Below are 16,415 nucleotides of genomic sequence, written 5' to 3' on the forward strand. Positions count from 1 at the left end.
TTCCAACAACATATTTGTGCGAAACAGGATTCTCAACCTATGCAGCCACGAAAACAAAATACCGGAATAGACTGGACGCCGAACCTGATATGAGACTTCAACTGTCTTCTATCAAAACTGATATCAACCAATGAATGAAAAATAAAAAACAGTTTCATACCACCCATTAGTAATTTTTTTTTCTTTTTTAATATCTTCTATTTCTATTATTATACTTGTTATGTAAGTAATAAGTATATGTTACATTCTACGTTTATTATGCTTATTAATAAAGAATATACTTTTAGAGACTATTGTTTTATTGTAGGGTTCCGTCAAGTATTTCGCTTTCCAAAAGAGTTCCGTCACTAAAAAAGTTTGAGAACCGCTGGTATAGATAAAGGCTAAGGTGCAGGGTAAATAGAAATAACTTTTAATAGAAAAAACTATTTTCATAGCGAGAAAAGAAAATATGAGTTAGCTATATATGACTAGTTATAAAGGGAAATTGTCAAGGACTAAAAAACAGCGAACTTGCATAGTTGTGACAATAAAATATAAGTGCTAAATCATGGTCAACTGGCAATCTTGCTGTAAAAAAGTATGTGATGGAGCTGGTTGAGTTAGGTTAGGTTGAGTTAGTTGGAATTTTGTGTCCATTCATTTGAAATATTACACACTGTATTATGATTAAATGCTGAAATTGCTAGTAAGATTTTTTACAAATATGTTTGAGACCGAAAGGAAATAAAACATGTACATTTTATTGAATGTATCTCATTCCACTGTGTATAGTCTTTTACATATTATGTGACCTATGTCTATAATGAATACACTTTCAATTTTATGTAATAGAGGAAAATTATTCAATGTTACAGCTTCATCAAGTGGTTATCTCTTTTAAAATGTTCGCACCGGATGATGCTAAGATTAAATATAATTTCAGGTACCTATATATAATTTTGGGATCAAATTTGCCAGTTTTTTGCCCTTTTCTTCTTGAGAATCAAACCGCCCATTTCCGTTATTGTAATAATTTATCCGATTATTTGTATTTTACGAGATGTTAAAATTTAGATTTTCACAATAACTTTCAAATTTTAATTTGTAATTTAGCGATATTACGGTTTTTGTTATTATAATTGGTAATTTGAACCCTAATTAACCGTTGTTAACAAAAACCTCCTGTGACACTTGTCTATGTTCAGTAAATCAATGTAATTTTTTTTAGCTAAAATACGAGTATAACAATAAACAAATTCAGCTAAAATATGAGTTAAATAGTTATGAAATGTTGAAACGTATTGAATTGTCCTAAATAAGTTACTCTTGTTCTGAAAAATGTATGACATAATGTATGATATAACAAACAAAAATATGTTCTAAATAGACTTGTGCCACTCTTAGACAGTCATAGTCAGCTGAGTCGATAGCAGTTAGTGTTGGGATTACAAATTTTGTGACATAGTATTTCTGAATCTACATAGAGAATAGAATCTACATCGAAATTTTCACGTAAAAAAATGAAGGGACCAAATCATCGTATCGTGTTAGGATTTTTAAGGAATTGTCCCATTTTTTTATTATTTTTGTCGTTCTAATTCTGTAAATTATCATGACGTTGATTTTATTCATATCAACTTTTTCATTGTTTGTATTTTTGTAGACCAGACTTTCATTAGTTTCAAATGGACATGGAAATAATTCATTATTATGTAATCAGAATCCAATTTTATAAGTCGAGGAAAGCAGCAGTCATACATTGTCATAATGTTTTCAGTAAAGTAAACGTGAATAATATAGAAAACATGGAAAATAATGAATTCTTTTTCAATTATGACGTAATCTATTCATTATTAAAAGAATATTTAAAAGTAATTACAGTTCTCACTTTCTTACTCTTGACAATGAAATTTATATTTAGTCCTAACCTGAAATGAGGGGGCGAACGGCAAGTTCCCAGCGCGGTAGACAGGTGGAAACAAGGAAACTTTGAAAAAAAAAACGACAGAGGTACTATTTCGGTAGGAAATATCTTCATGAAGGAAGGTTATCAGCTCACCTCCACAACAGAGCTGGTACTCGCTGGATCTTTGATGCTCAATCAAAGACAATAAACGAAAACAGACAGAGATCTAAAAGAAAGTAAAAGAGGGAGGTTTTAAGAAAAGAATAGATGAGCAGATGAAACTAAACAACCTTGCAAAAATCGAAATAAAAAAGGCCATTTTCGAAATAGAAGATTTTGTCCAGCAAACGACGGAGAAAAATGGTCTGATTTCAGAGAAGTTGGAGCACTAATAGTCAACAAATAACAACTGGAAAAAGAGAAATATTGAAATAGGAATTGAACCAGAGCCACACGGCAGCGAACTATCAGAGGCCAAAGGAGCTTTAAAAATTTTCAAAAATATCCTAGACAATTAGGAGATCCATAAACAAAAAGAGCTAATGTACATACAACAAGAATAAAGAATGAACGACCACTTTCTCTAAGTTTTCTCAATTTTACTGACTTTAATGGAACAAATTGCAAATGTGTTACCGAGTTTTAGTTATATACACATATCCTACGAAAATTGCATTGGGCTCCACTCAAAGTATCCATAATTTACTTTTTTATTCGACATAAGGCAATCAACTTGATGTTCACCGATTAATAGCAGCTTGATTTGTGACGATTAATTGCTATTATGTTTTTGTGTATTTCTTCAATTTTTCTCTTTTATTACTAAAAGATGAAGTTTATTAAATAGTTGGTAAATCAGCTGAAATATTAAACCACACTAGCTTATTTATAATAATTTTTAACAGTAGTAGTAAAATTTCCATTTAAAAACTAGAATTAATTTTTATTCACTCTATAGAAATAATATGCAAAAGAAAATTAATTCACTTCTCCACGTCATAACTAGTGAAGTCACCATATTCGTATATAATTTAAAGAAACTACATTTGAAATTACTAAGTACAATTACAATGTTTTGTTGAAAGTGAATTGTTTGGAAAAAAAATTTGATTGTTGCCGAACAATACACGTTTAGGATAAATCAAATTGATCAAGTGTACTGGCTACTAGCTCGCGAGCTTGAGCGGCGTTTTCATTGTTATAGTTACTTCTAGAAGCTGCTACCTGGGAAAGTTCTCTTTTTAGATTAAAAGTAAGTAACACATCTAAAGGGGTTGTCAGTTTCCAAAGTGGATGAAAATCAAAATCAAAACAAAGAAACCGCGGCACTGTTCCGGCCTAAACTGGTCCCCTCCACGCATGACTGACTAGTTATCGCCGTGCGAGTTTCTCGAAAGGGAGGCTGTTAACATTGAATTAGTATCTCTCTTGCAAGTTATTAGTATAAGCGAAAAATCCATTTACTATACTAATGTAATCGCCGCAAAGACACGACTAATCCAGCTACTGGTATAGTAATGACACTACTGTATCTATAAGAAAAAATTAAAAACCATAACATTTTAAGCCACATTTCTATTTTAAATTAGAATTCGATTTTCAGGTAGAAAAAAATATTCGACAACAATTAAATAGATCAATAATTCCAAAATATAACGACCAATTAAAGAATAATAAATATGTTGTATATAAAATTATAGACCATGTAAAATTTTTTCGTGCTTTTGAGCTTACTCTTCGGTAAACAGTAAGATTCTCCAAACCTTGGTATATTTAGAGAATTAACGAATATTCACTGAATTTCATTTGCAGCAAACTATCGTGTTGCAAGGTATATCAAAAGACATTCAAAGATATTTATTGCAATGTATGCTTGCCGTGTATCAGGCACATATCACAAAAGAAATTGCTCAAAATTTGCGTTTACCTCAAAATTTGTGTCCAATATGCGTAACGAAGCAAGTGATATCTCCAATATTTCTTAGATAGTCGAAGTTCACAGTTATACTTCATCAAATAGCAGTCCCGTTGTAGATTTTCTAAGCTAATTTCGATCTAATATGTGGAATAAAATAACTGTAAAATATACTTTTAAATCAATTTATTATTCATATGTCGATAAATATACTAATAAATATGTTGATAATATCATACTGGAACTAAAAACTGTACCAGTTGGTTCTACGTCTTCTAACTTCATTAGGCTGTGACCCATCAACTGATTGAGGAACAGATACTGGTTCTTTTTCTACAACTGGAGCAGGCGTTGGGACTTGCTCTTCAATTTGACCATATGGTTCAGGTAATCCTATCTCTAATAGTATTTTTATTGGTATAGCTATTTGCCTGTTCTTTGTATAAGGAATTTGTGTATCAAGTTGTACGGGAATAGATTGAGGTACATTAACTGGATAAGGACGATATATAGGACGATATTCGACAGGAACTTGTGCAGGTGTCGAATCGGCGCTAGATTGGGGCTCTGAAGCTTGATTAGGGTTTGTTAATATAGTCGTATAAAAAGTTCTCTCCCCATTCCATGCAGGTCCACCTGAAGGTTTCAAATTTTCCGGAGGTACTTCATCAGAAAGCTGTGAAGGGGAATTTTCAACTGATCGTTGCCTTATTGGTGCTCCTAGAGCAGCAAGTATATCAAAACGTGACTTCTGAGATGGTACTTCATTTCTTGACAACGTAGATGAGGAAGGATTTTTCGATGATAAGAGAGCAATTAGGTTCTCTATTAATGATATGTCCACTGAGCTACCCGCCGTTGAGCTTCCAAGCTCTCCTGATTTTTTGGCTTCTTCGGCAAATGAAGCCGCAATTAAGAATGTAAAAACCTGCAATTGAAAATAATTAGATCAACTTATTTTTTCACCATAGATGTGCATTGTTTGAACAATATACAGGTTATCCTACTCCAACTCTAACCAAATAAAATTACTCCCAACTCTCACATTATTATCAATGAATTGGAAAATTTATTTCCAAGTTTTATATGTTTTATATATAAAGGTCGTTCTCAATAAAGTTATGAGTTGATGATCTCAAAATTTTTGTGTATAATTTAAATTCATTTAAGCATGTTAATGCCATCATTTCAAATAGACTTTCCTCAAGTCAACAGCTGCAATACTCAAATAAAAATAAAACCGTATAATACCACAACCATAGGTGAAATCAATGTGATGATGCAAAGAGTTTATTAACATCAGCACAGACGAGGAGCTTCCACATAAATTTAACGTAAACTATCGGAAGCGCTGGATACTGCACAGTATTGGAACACACTATCCTGAATTCTGGAATATTTCCACACATAAACCTCATTACCTTCTTTAACATCATACTTAGTCGAAAAAATCGTTAGTGTGGTCACAAATAGCTGCAACTCAATCAATATTCAACCAGATTTAGCTAAATGGGAGGAAAGTCACCAGAGTCATCTATCACACTGGGTATTTTATCACATTACTCTGCGATTTTGATGATTTTTCGATATTCAGTCCACTTGAGTATTTTCACTCAATTTTTATATTGACTTTATATTTTAATTCATAAATCCAGAGAATACTAAGGGATGAGAATGAATCATTTCATGATCAACTAATAACACTATTCTGTTGCAAAACTTAAAAACGGGATAGCTGACTCTAAAACGCGGCGAAAAAATTTGAGAATATGGAGAGCATCCCTAAAACATGTAAAATTACAAATAGGCAAAAGTGGTTTAGATCGCACTCACGGAAGAAAGTGTGGAGAACTAATGATAATAAAAGATAGAAAGCAAATATGCTTAAATAAATCACAACTAAAATTTACGTCATTTTCAATGAGAGTACAACATTGTAATTATCACTTAAATACTGTATATCAACTATAATTTCAAGTTATACTCACCAAAATCTTCATGATGTGTTATAAGAAACTGATGAGGGATGAATGATACATGAGCTCATCATCCTCTCTCTTATATATGTTAAATTTCAACACTAATATTGATGAATTTTATTAATGTTTACAATTGAACATAAAAATACTTTGATTATCTTCTCTGGTAACATATGGTATCGGACTAATTCTTTATGGAAATTTGGAAATTAATATGTATTGCAGTCAAACTATAGTGTCAGCTGTTAACAATTTTTTATCTCCAATTATTATTATGTATTAGATATAATATTTAGTATATGAAGAATAATTCTATTTCAACACAATGTTGACATCATCGAATTAATGGGAGAAATATACCAAAACATTTAAACACAATTTTTTATTGAAAACAAATTCTGTAGATTTTTATCAGAAAAATTATTTGTCTAATCTTATTATATACTTCTTTTTTATATTATATGTTATGTCTATCGAGTATGTGGATTTATTCTTATCATAAAACGCTTCAATTCACCTTCAAAACTTGACCAATTTATGAAATTAATTTCTCTGCTCTCCCACTAGATAGAATTAATAATGACAAATAATACAAAACCTTCTTGCCCCTTAAGTTATTTGTACTTGAATACGAGGATATATAAAAAAAATTCTTAGCCTAATATAGAACGAAACAAAATTTCAATGTCAAAATATTCTATTACTCAATATATTCTCCTCCTAATTGGATACATTTATTACTGTGAACCTGCAACGTCTCTAGATCTTTCAAAAAAAAATGTTTCTTTTTACTCTGCAAACCAGACCTCCATGGCTTTTATTACCTTCTCGTTGGAAGAAAATTTACGACCTTTTAAACTTTTTTTCAGTTGAGGAAAGAAATGATAGACGGACGGAGCCGTCTGATGAATAACGGGGGTGTTTTAGTAATGTCGAATAGTAATCTCCAGTTATTGTTCTACCCTTAGTCAAAAAATCAATCATGATTACTCCATGGCAATCCCAAAAAACTGAAGCAAGAACTTTTCCAGCAGATTTTTGGACACGAAACTTCTTAGGTCTTGGAGAACCAGAGTGCTGCCATTCCATCGATTGTTGCTTTGTTTCTGGATCATAGAAATGTACCCAAGTCTCATCCATAGTAACAATTCGGTTTAAGAAGTCTATATCGTTTTCAAATCGAGCACAAATCGAACGCAATGGTTCTACCTTTGTACGCTTTTTGTCAACATTCAAACATTTGGGGATCCATTTTGCAGCAATTTTTCTCATGTCCAAATTGACGTGAACTATATGATAAACGCGTTCGTATGAAATATTCAGTTCTTCAGATAGACATTTTAGCCCAATTCGATGGTCTGATAAAATCATGTCATGAACTGCATCGATATTTTCGGGGACTGACACAGAAACTGGCCTTCCCGATCGGTCATCATCTTCAATGAAAAATTTACCTCATTTGAAGCTTACAGTCCAATTTTTCACGGTCGCATACAAAGGACATTGATCACCAAGGGTATTAAGCATATCTTCGTAAATCTGCTTACCTTTTAACTACTTGTTGATGGCTCGATACTCCAATTTTTCGATTTTCACAATTTCGGTGGACATTTTTTTTCTTTTAATTTTAATTGCGTAACTCTGGTTTACTTTTTTGATGTCAAACTTCACACTGACATTTCTAATAAATTATTGTTCGTTGCTATGGTAACGCAATATTTTGTTTATGCATGGAACTGGTCTAGGCTAACAAGATATCAATACATCCTCGTATATATCATTTCAATATCTCAAATAATAATTACTCATACATTTTTCTGATAAAGCTTTCTGATTTTATCCAGTTACTGAAAAGTTTAAAAGTGTATCAAGATAAAATAATCATTCCAAGGAAATGATAAATAACTGCAATAAAAGATAAACAAATATAATAATTAATTAAAATTTGAGACAAATCTCAAATATTTAAAATTTTAGTACGTTCCACTTGGAACTAGAATTGATGTATGTTGATTCTATATTATATAACAATGTATCAATAAGTTTGAAAAGAAGAAATTGTGAAATTTAGAAAAAAATAAATTTACAAAAAAATCATTTGCTTGGTTTACGCCTACTGTTATATAGGTACAATATGAATTCTCAAATAATGACCAACCAAAGAAATCTCTCACCATATGAGCAGATATAGATTTCAAACAAATATAAACCTTATAGGCTATAGATATGTTGTCATTAAATAGCAATTTAAGATCTATAAATTATATTTTTTGCTGCCACATTTTTTAAAGTATGCTTTTAGAATGTGTAGAATGTGTTGTTCATCAATTGATTCTGATAATTGAAGATAAGGCTCAGATGCTTTCAGGTTAATCCCAATATTTTGACATTGACGACATTTTCAGAATTTTCAGAAACAATGATCGTCTTGACCCGATCATGATCTGAATGTTCGGAAAGAAAACTAGATTCGTTTCAACAAAGTAATCGGGTCCAGACCATGTTGGTATATGCGATCAGCTGATGGGTACATTCGTTTGGTTCTTTTTAAACGTTTGAGTGATAAGTAAACTGAATATGTGAGTCTAAATTATGCAACTTTATTGTTTTATTGTTATTGTTGTTGTTGGCTGGGGTTCTATGAAACTTTTAGAAATCATCGACTTATCCATTAGGCACAGTAGTTGTTTGCCAACCGCCATGGCATCTCAGTGATGTTATATGACCTCCAGCGTCTACTAATAACGTTACCAACGAACAACAAAAACAATTTCCCATATGTAAATTATAATCTAAAGGTCAATTTACCAACTTTTACGATAGCGCCCGCATTGGCACCTTCGTTCGCGTTCAACATATTACGAAATGTGATTCATAATCACAAACGTCCGTGCTCGCGTTACAACGCCTAGTCAACGTGAAATAGAACATAAGGCTAACGAAAGCGACAGCGTGGGCGCGAACGTAGAGTTTATAAGTCCAACTTAATCTTTGTCCATTACACAAGTTATTGCTTTTAGAGTGATATTTTTCATTTTCAATGTTAAAGAATAATATCATTTTCAATATCAATAGGAGGAAGTTCTAAAACTGTAATTTATATTGTGCAGTTCTACTACACGACATGCACCTAAAATATTCATTATTGAAGCAATCTAAAATGAATTGTATAATTGACTGAATAATTGAGATAAACCACCTTTTTCTTTTCACAAACCACCACCTGACTCGGAAGCAGTTGAGTTAGGCAAGTGGTGCCGTAAGCCAAGATCAGTCTCAAATATCACAGATCAGCTGACCGACGCGAGCTGAGTCTGAGGAGCATTTCATTTCTTCACAGCCACTGTGTATTTAGTCGTAGATTTCGTATTATTTTAGGCTTCTTTTTCAATTAATGTTATCATTTTTTACGGAGGTGAAAGGGAAAGAAAGATCTTGCTTTTAGTATAAGTAAGCTATATTTTGTTTTTGCTTACTCTGTTTTTTTTTCTGATATAACAACCAATTTTTTCTACTTTTGAATATTTCATTCGTAAAATTTATTCATGTTTTCTACTTGTCATTCATTTGAGAGAAAGATTTTCTGATTTGAAACATGGATGATGCAGTCAATATTAGTGAATTTGTCTAATATATCCAATGTGTAGTATCAAGAAGAGCTCGCAGAAATGCAAAATGATAAGTCAGTTAAAACTATTTAATATAAGATTGAAGACAATCAAATTAGAACATAGCATAAAATCTCTGTGCAGCAAGCATCAACCGAAAGGATCTCACTAAATTTGAAATATTGAATTATTATAGAAAAAATCTTTATTGAAATTATCTCGATTTTGAATGTTAGTTTTTCATTATATGTTTTGTAAATTTACATTTACAGTTACATTAAGCATTAAGTGTATTAACTGCATTTGCATGAAACTTGAATTATTTACTCTACTCCCGTTGATAAGAATTATTACCATTTATTATAAAAATCAAGAAGAATTAAAGTAATTTACTCCTTAATATTGTTCATTTATAATTTATATATTGTACAATTTTTAAAATTTATTTGATAGGCTGATTCTATTCGGACGATTGTTGATCATACTGTTTGGTTGTTTTTTATTTTCTATTCAATTAAAAATCTTTTGATATTTCCTAATTCCATCTGTTTAATATTTCCATTTCTTACCAATAAATCCTTCAGATTCGTGATAGAGATGTTATATTATTATACATTATACTTTTTGTTTGTATGTTGAAAACTGTATATTTGGCTCCTTTCTAATTTCTGTAAGGTGTCAGAGAAAATTCTTCGTTATCAACATTATCATAATAAAATTTAATTCAATTAATTTTGAATATAAGTTCTTGTAAACCTTAAAATAATTGGAGAATTGTCAAATATCCCTTTACTAAGAAATCTGTAATGATGTAAAATCTGTATCGCAATGAAAATATTTATTATAATGAACTTAATTATGATACAGATCTTATTCTTTCAATAAATATATATGAGCAAGGGATGGGGAATATTATTATTTCTTATCTAAATTCAGCTTTTCCTTGTCATAGTAATCTTATTGTTGTAATTAACAATTTCAACTATGGACTTCATATGAAAGAATGATATATTTTTTAAGATTATTAAAAGAATATGAACTATCAATCAATTCGATGGAATCACATTATTATTATTAATCGTTATGTTAAAAGTCACGTTCTCAAGACAAAATTCTATCCAATATCTAAAAAATAGCACAATTTATAGTTGCGAGAAAAGTGACAATAGATTAATATAATTGAAAACAACTATGAAAAGTATGAGAGCAGATACATATCGTTCTCTTTTTCACTCATTTATACATAATATGTGAAGAGTATTGAGCAAACATGTAAAATTACTTGTTAGAGGTACCATATCCTCACCTGGTGTAAGCCTACGATCCTCTCTTTCTAATGTTTTGTTTATAATTTCTTTTCAAAAAGGATTCAAAAATATGAGTATATGTTTAGATTTGAGATCACAGAGTAACGACTACAATTCAAGTCATTACATCAAAATTTCTAATTTTTTTATTTTTCCATATTTTATATTTTAATTTAATTATCAGAAGGTAAACTGATCAACTAGTTTAACTTCAGTCTCTGAAGACGTTAACTTGGTTATCGAAACGCGCGTCAGACAGTGTAATTGTGAGTGCTGGTGTAGTGGTGGTGTAAACAGTGTATTCAATATGAATATCGCCAACGGTTCCAGAAATTACAACTTTTTCAAATTGTTTCCCATTGACGACTTTATAATAACTTATGCCTATGTCCATGTCTAAAAGATGTCTATACCATTCCAATCAATTTGATGCTTTCACTGTTCAAATACGTTTTTGTTTGAACTGATGTGTGAGAACTCGCATTCTCGTTGTGGAAAATGATTCGTCTTCTGCGATTGGTTTCCCTGATTTTTTGAACATTTCTGACAAACAAATGCTGGTGTACCATTCAAAATTGACCATTCATTTGGCTCATCTTGAGAAATCTATACAGTTGAGTTTAGTTCCAGGTTCATATGCATATATTCATGATTCGTCGCTTGTCAAAATCTTATAGTCTATTGAAACACCACGATTGAATTTTTCTAGCATTTCTTCGCACCACTCAACACGAACTTTTTTTTGAGCGATTCTCAAATTATGCGGTATCCAATGCCATCAAATCTTTTTGACAACTAAATGTTCATGCAATATTGAATGTATGCAAGTGGAACTAATGCCCAAGTATTTCACGGTATGCCATATGACGATCTCGCAATATCAGTTTACGCATAGCATCGATGTTTTCTAGCACAACAGTCGATTTTGGGGGACCCTCAGGAAATTCATCCTGTAGCGAAGTGTTACCTCAATTAAATTCGGAAATCCAACGAAACACGATACTCGAGATCCTGTTTCATTACCAAAAGTTGAAGCGATTTGATCGGCACACTGCTATTGGATAAATCACGTCGAAGTTATAAAAAATCATCGCATGCAAATATTTCAAATATCTGTGAACAGTTCAAATAGCATTCGTATGACAACACGTTCTGAGTACTTTATGATGGCCATGTCAGATTTGACATATTCACATCAGTGTTACGATATCTCAAAACTTAAGAAATAACCCTCATATCACAATTATCCAGTTTCTAGTATGAAAAAATATCAATCAAATAACCTACAGTGCGGATTGTCTTCATATAATAATATATAATTTAATATATTTGATAATGAGGACGTAAAAGAAAATAATTGTAAATATAATCAAAATATTTACTTCACCTTAAAGTGACTGAAACATTTATATAAGTATATTTTGGTGAGATTTACTTTTAAATTGAGAAAAAGTTTGTGGTAGTATAAGGGTAATAAAGAGTACTTGCAGTACACCGATACTGTTGAGATAGAAATAATTTTCTTATAAACGACATTTTGAAATGAATTATTAGGAGTCTATTGATGTTAGGGAAAAGCAAAACATAACAGTACATTTCTTGCTTGCATAATGATCTATAATGAGCAAGACCGAGTGAGACATCAAAATAATTAAAACCGTTTTCTACAACTATATTCTAGTCACTATTGAAATTGTGAGATGAAAACTGAAGTAATGGTGTTTTGTGCTCTCCGTAAAGTAGCTCTTGTAATTTTTATGTATTATCATTTCATTACTCAAAACTAAATTTATCGACTGAAGAAATCATTCCTATAGTCTACTAGCCTACTTCCATAATCGTTTCGCAATATTAAAATTTTTTAGCAATTTGAGATGAGCAGCCAGAAGAGTGAATCTCGAATTGTATCCTTTTTTTCAGTTTCTTAATAGAAGTATCGCAAGAGTTGTGAGCGAAACCATTTGCGATATTTATTTAAGTGCATTAGACGTTAGTGGATATGGATCTGGTAATTTTGATCTCTCTGACTCCTATCGATTAAGAGGACTAACAACATTAAACAACGACATTATAGAAACAGAAGTGGGAGAAAATCTAGATCAGATAATCGAGGATCTTTTGACATGATTTTTATCCGTCCCGCATTGAAAATTTGCACGTTCATCATATAGTTCACGTCAATTTGGACATGAGAAAAAATGCTGCAAAATGGATCCCCAAATGTTTGAATGTTGACCAAAAGCGTACAAGGGTAGAAGCATCGCGTTCGTTCTGTGCTCGCTTTGAAAACGATGTAGACTTCTTAAACCGAATTGTTACTATGGATGAGACTTGGGTACATTTCTAAGATCCAGAAGCAAAGCAACAATCGATGGAATGGCGACACTCTGGTTCACCAAGACCTAAGAAGTTCCAAAAACTGTTGAAGAAGTTCTTGCTTCAGTTTTTTTGAGATTGCCATGAAGTAATCATGATTGATTTTTTAGATAAGGGTAGAACAATAACTGGAGATTACTATTCGACATTACTGACCACTCTACGGAAAAAAATTAAAGAGAAAAGACACGGAAAGCTATCCAAACGTGTTTTGTTTTTGCAGGACAACGCCCCTGCACACAAATCTCATGTTGCCATGCCAAAAATTCGTGGTTTAGGGTTTGAATTACTAGAACACCCCCCTTATTTACCAATTTGGTACCGTCCGACTATCATCTCTTTCCTCAACTGCAAAAAAGTTTAAAAGGTCGTAAATTTTCTTCCAACGAGAAGGTAATAAAAGCCGTGGAGGTCTGGTTTCCAGAGCAAAAAAAAACATTTTTTTTGAAAGATCTAGAGACGTTGCAGATTCACCGTAATAAATGTATCCAATTAGGAGGAGAATGTGTTGAGTAATAAAATATTTTGACATTGAAGAGTTTTTCAATATATCCTCGTATTTATGCTTACTAATGCTTTTGATTTCAGGTCTTAAAATATATTTTGATAGAGACTTTCTTTCAAAAATTAAAAAAACAAATTTTAAAGAGAAGAGACCTAAAATCAATCATGAACATTAAGAAGCATAAAAATATCAAAAGGTTTAAGAAATAAGAAAAGTAGCTCCTAAAAGAAATAAGGGCTGCAGTTTCTAGTAGACTCATTTTTATGTCTTCAGAAAAGAACGAAACTAGTAAACTCTCTTTTATGAATGTGAATTTTAAACTAGATCGGGTAAAACCTGATTATACTTATTCAATATTTTAATTTTTTTTAGTATTAGCACGCATAACTATTTACCCAACTTAGACCCATCGTCTCCGATGCATCCAATATAAATCACAATCTTCCTAAGCAAAATCGCCAAACAATCATAAACTCATCTCTCTCTAGTATTTAATCACGAAATTTGAATTTCTCATCTATGTTTAGATCGCAAACAGAAAAAAATATTCTGAATTCATTTTGACAAACCTTCATAAGACAATTTGTACCACGATTGGAATTGAATGTGCCTTAAATTTTTCCTCATAAATCACACTCTTCGATTACTAGGCTGGAAACATTTGTACAATTCGTAAACAAGAGCAAAATGTACTTACCATTGAGTGTGAGAAAAAATGAAACTAATATCAAATGTGACCATATAAGTATGTTCATAGGGAATTAACCGAGTAATTAAAATTTAAGATTCCTACCTAAATGCAAATTTTGGGTATGGCCAAATATGAAATATCTATCAAATTGTAAATACAATTCACAGCTTTCAACTATAACTAATATTTTCGGTATATTATTGTTTACTTAGCGAATAATAAGTATCAACTTTACTTTGATAAGTTTTGTTATGGTATTTTTTTATAATTAATTTAAATATGTCAATGTCATTGATGAGGATGAGAACTTGATATGTATTTATCAAAAATATTCTCACTCAATTTGTTTATATTTATGGAAATTAAAACAGTAGTTTCAGTGAATATTATAAATTTACTACACAATAATCTACATAAATCGATTGAATTCTAGTCAAGTAATATGGGAACACATGAGCATCTGTTTAATTAATTAGTGTAATAAAGGATCATTTCATAATTGAGATTATTCATAAAAATTGCTATAAATTAACAGTCTTTAAAAACTGCGTCAAAATTTATGCAAAAATGTAGCATCTGTTTCAGTGTTGAAATTTGAAGGAATGTATCGTCCTTAACAATGTTTATTAAGTATATAAGAATAGGTAAACATCAAATCAATATCATTTTTGATCATAACTTTTCTGAACACCATCATGAAGGTTTTGGTGAGTAAAAATGTTTCGAAAGTAATAGATTCAAACTGAATTTTCATCTAAATTTCACCTGTTAATAGTAGTGGAAATAAACTGAAGAAAAAATCATTCTACAATTTTTCAAGGCTTCTTGAATAACAGCAAATCAAGCAATCTGCTGCCTTTCCGGACAAATACCAATGTTTTTTTTTTTTTTGAATATATGATTGTATAAAATGTATAATTTGGATTTTTCTTAATATTGATTTTTGTATTAAAAACAAATTTTTGAAATTGTAACGATGATATATGTTTTTTTTCAGGTTATTTTACTCTTCTTGACTATTTCTGCACATGCAGAAGAAACTAAAAAAATCGAAAAGCCTGAAGAATCGGAAGAAAAAGCACCAGAGGCAATACACACACCATATAGTTTTCCTTTGTCGTCTTTAGGCGTACCAATAGGTTACTATCCATCTTTGGCCCTTGGCAATTCATTATTAGGATCTTCAGCTGCTTGGCAATCTCCATTAGGCTATGGATCACCTCTGATACGATCTCCTTACATTTCTACACCATACGGACTACGGAACTCTCATCTGGTGTCTCCCTATACCGTTCCTTTCGCTGGTTTGGGTCGATCAATTTACACTGCTGAAACTAGAAACGTTCCAGTTCCAATTACTCAGCCTATTCCCGTTCCTATCAATAGACCAGTACCAGTTGCTGTACCACAAGCAGTTCCAGTACATGTAGTACGATCATATCCTATACATGTCACTCAACCTTATCCTATTCCTGTCGAAAGGCAAGTGCCCATTCCTGTTGAAAGAGCAGTACCTGTACCAGTGAAGATACCAGTAAGAATTGTAATTCCTGTACCATATAAAGTGGGTGTACCGCAACCATATCCAGTTCCGGTCCCAAGAGCTGTAGCTGTACCAGTTCCATCTCCAGCACTTTTTACGCCACAAGCTAGACTACCACACCGTGCCCTTTATAGAGGACATGTACCTGTACCTCAATCCATTTTTAGTCTACCACAGTCAATTTTTTTAAGAGGGCAATTACCTTTCCAACTACCAATTTTAAAAAAATAAAATTATATTTATAGCCATCATCATCATTCCTCATTGCTGCTATGAAACATCACAATATTTATGTATCAATGTTTTCAAATAAAATTGTTTCCATTTTATAATGCATATTATTACTACTAATCTCCATCGCAGAGAAGTTAGAGAGAAATGTTATTAATTTGTTAAAATGGAAGAAAGATTCTTGGCATTATTAAAAAAAATTCCAGAAAACTGTTTCATCAAAATGTATCAGAATTTCAGTTAGATTTATGTGGTGATGATGTAAACTCCAATTTTCCCAGCTCAGTTAGTGAGTGCATATAATTCATATCAAAATATCTGCAATAATCTCATCAATTCAGCTCAAATCCTGAATGAAGTATTCCAGAAATT

At 31.5% G+C, this 16,415-nt stretch overlaps 1 protein-coding gene across 1 annotated transcript; it reads left to right on the forward strand.

Moving 5' to 3' along the window:
- Window positions 1–12,397: 12,397 nt before the first annotated feature.
- On the forward strand, window positions 12,398–16,043 carry LOC130897591 (uncharacterized). Its single transcript, XM_057806525.1, has 3 exons — window positions 12,398–12,445; window positions 12,618–12,779; window positions 15,267–16,043. Exons 1-3 carry the CDS (start codon window positions 12,398–12,400, stop codon window positions 16,041–16,043), a joined length of 987 nt encoding a protein of 328 aa, XP_057662508.1.
- The last annotated feature ends 372 nt before the right edge of the window (window positions 16,044–16,415 follow it).

The sequence above is a fragment of the Diorhabda carinulata genome, chromosome 8 (assembly GCF_026250575.1).
Source record: "Diorhabda carinulata isolate Delta chromosome 8, icDioCari1.1, whole genome shotgun sequence".
In the NCBI taxonomy this organism is placed as follows: Eukaryota; Metazoa; Arthropoda; class Insecta; order Coleoptera; family Chrysomelidae; genus Diorhabda; species Diorhabda carinulata.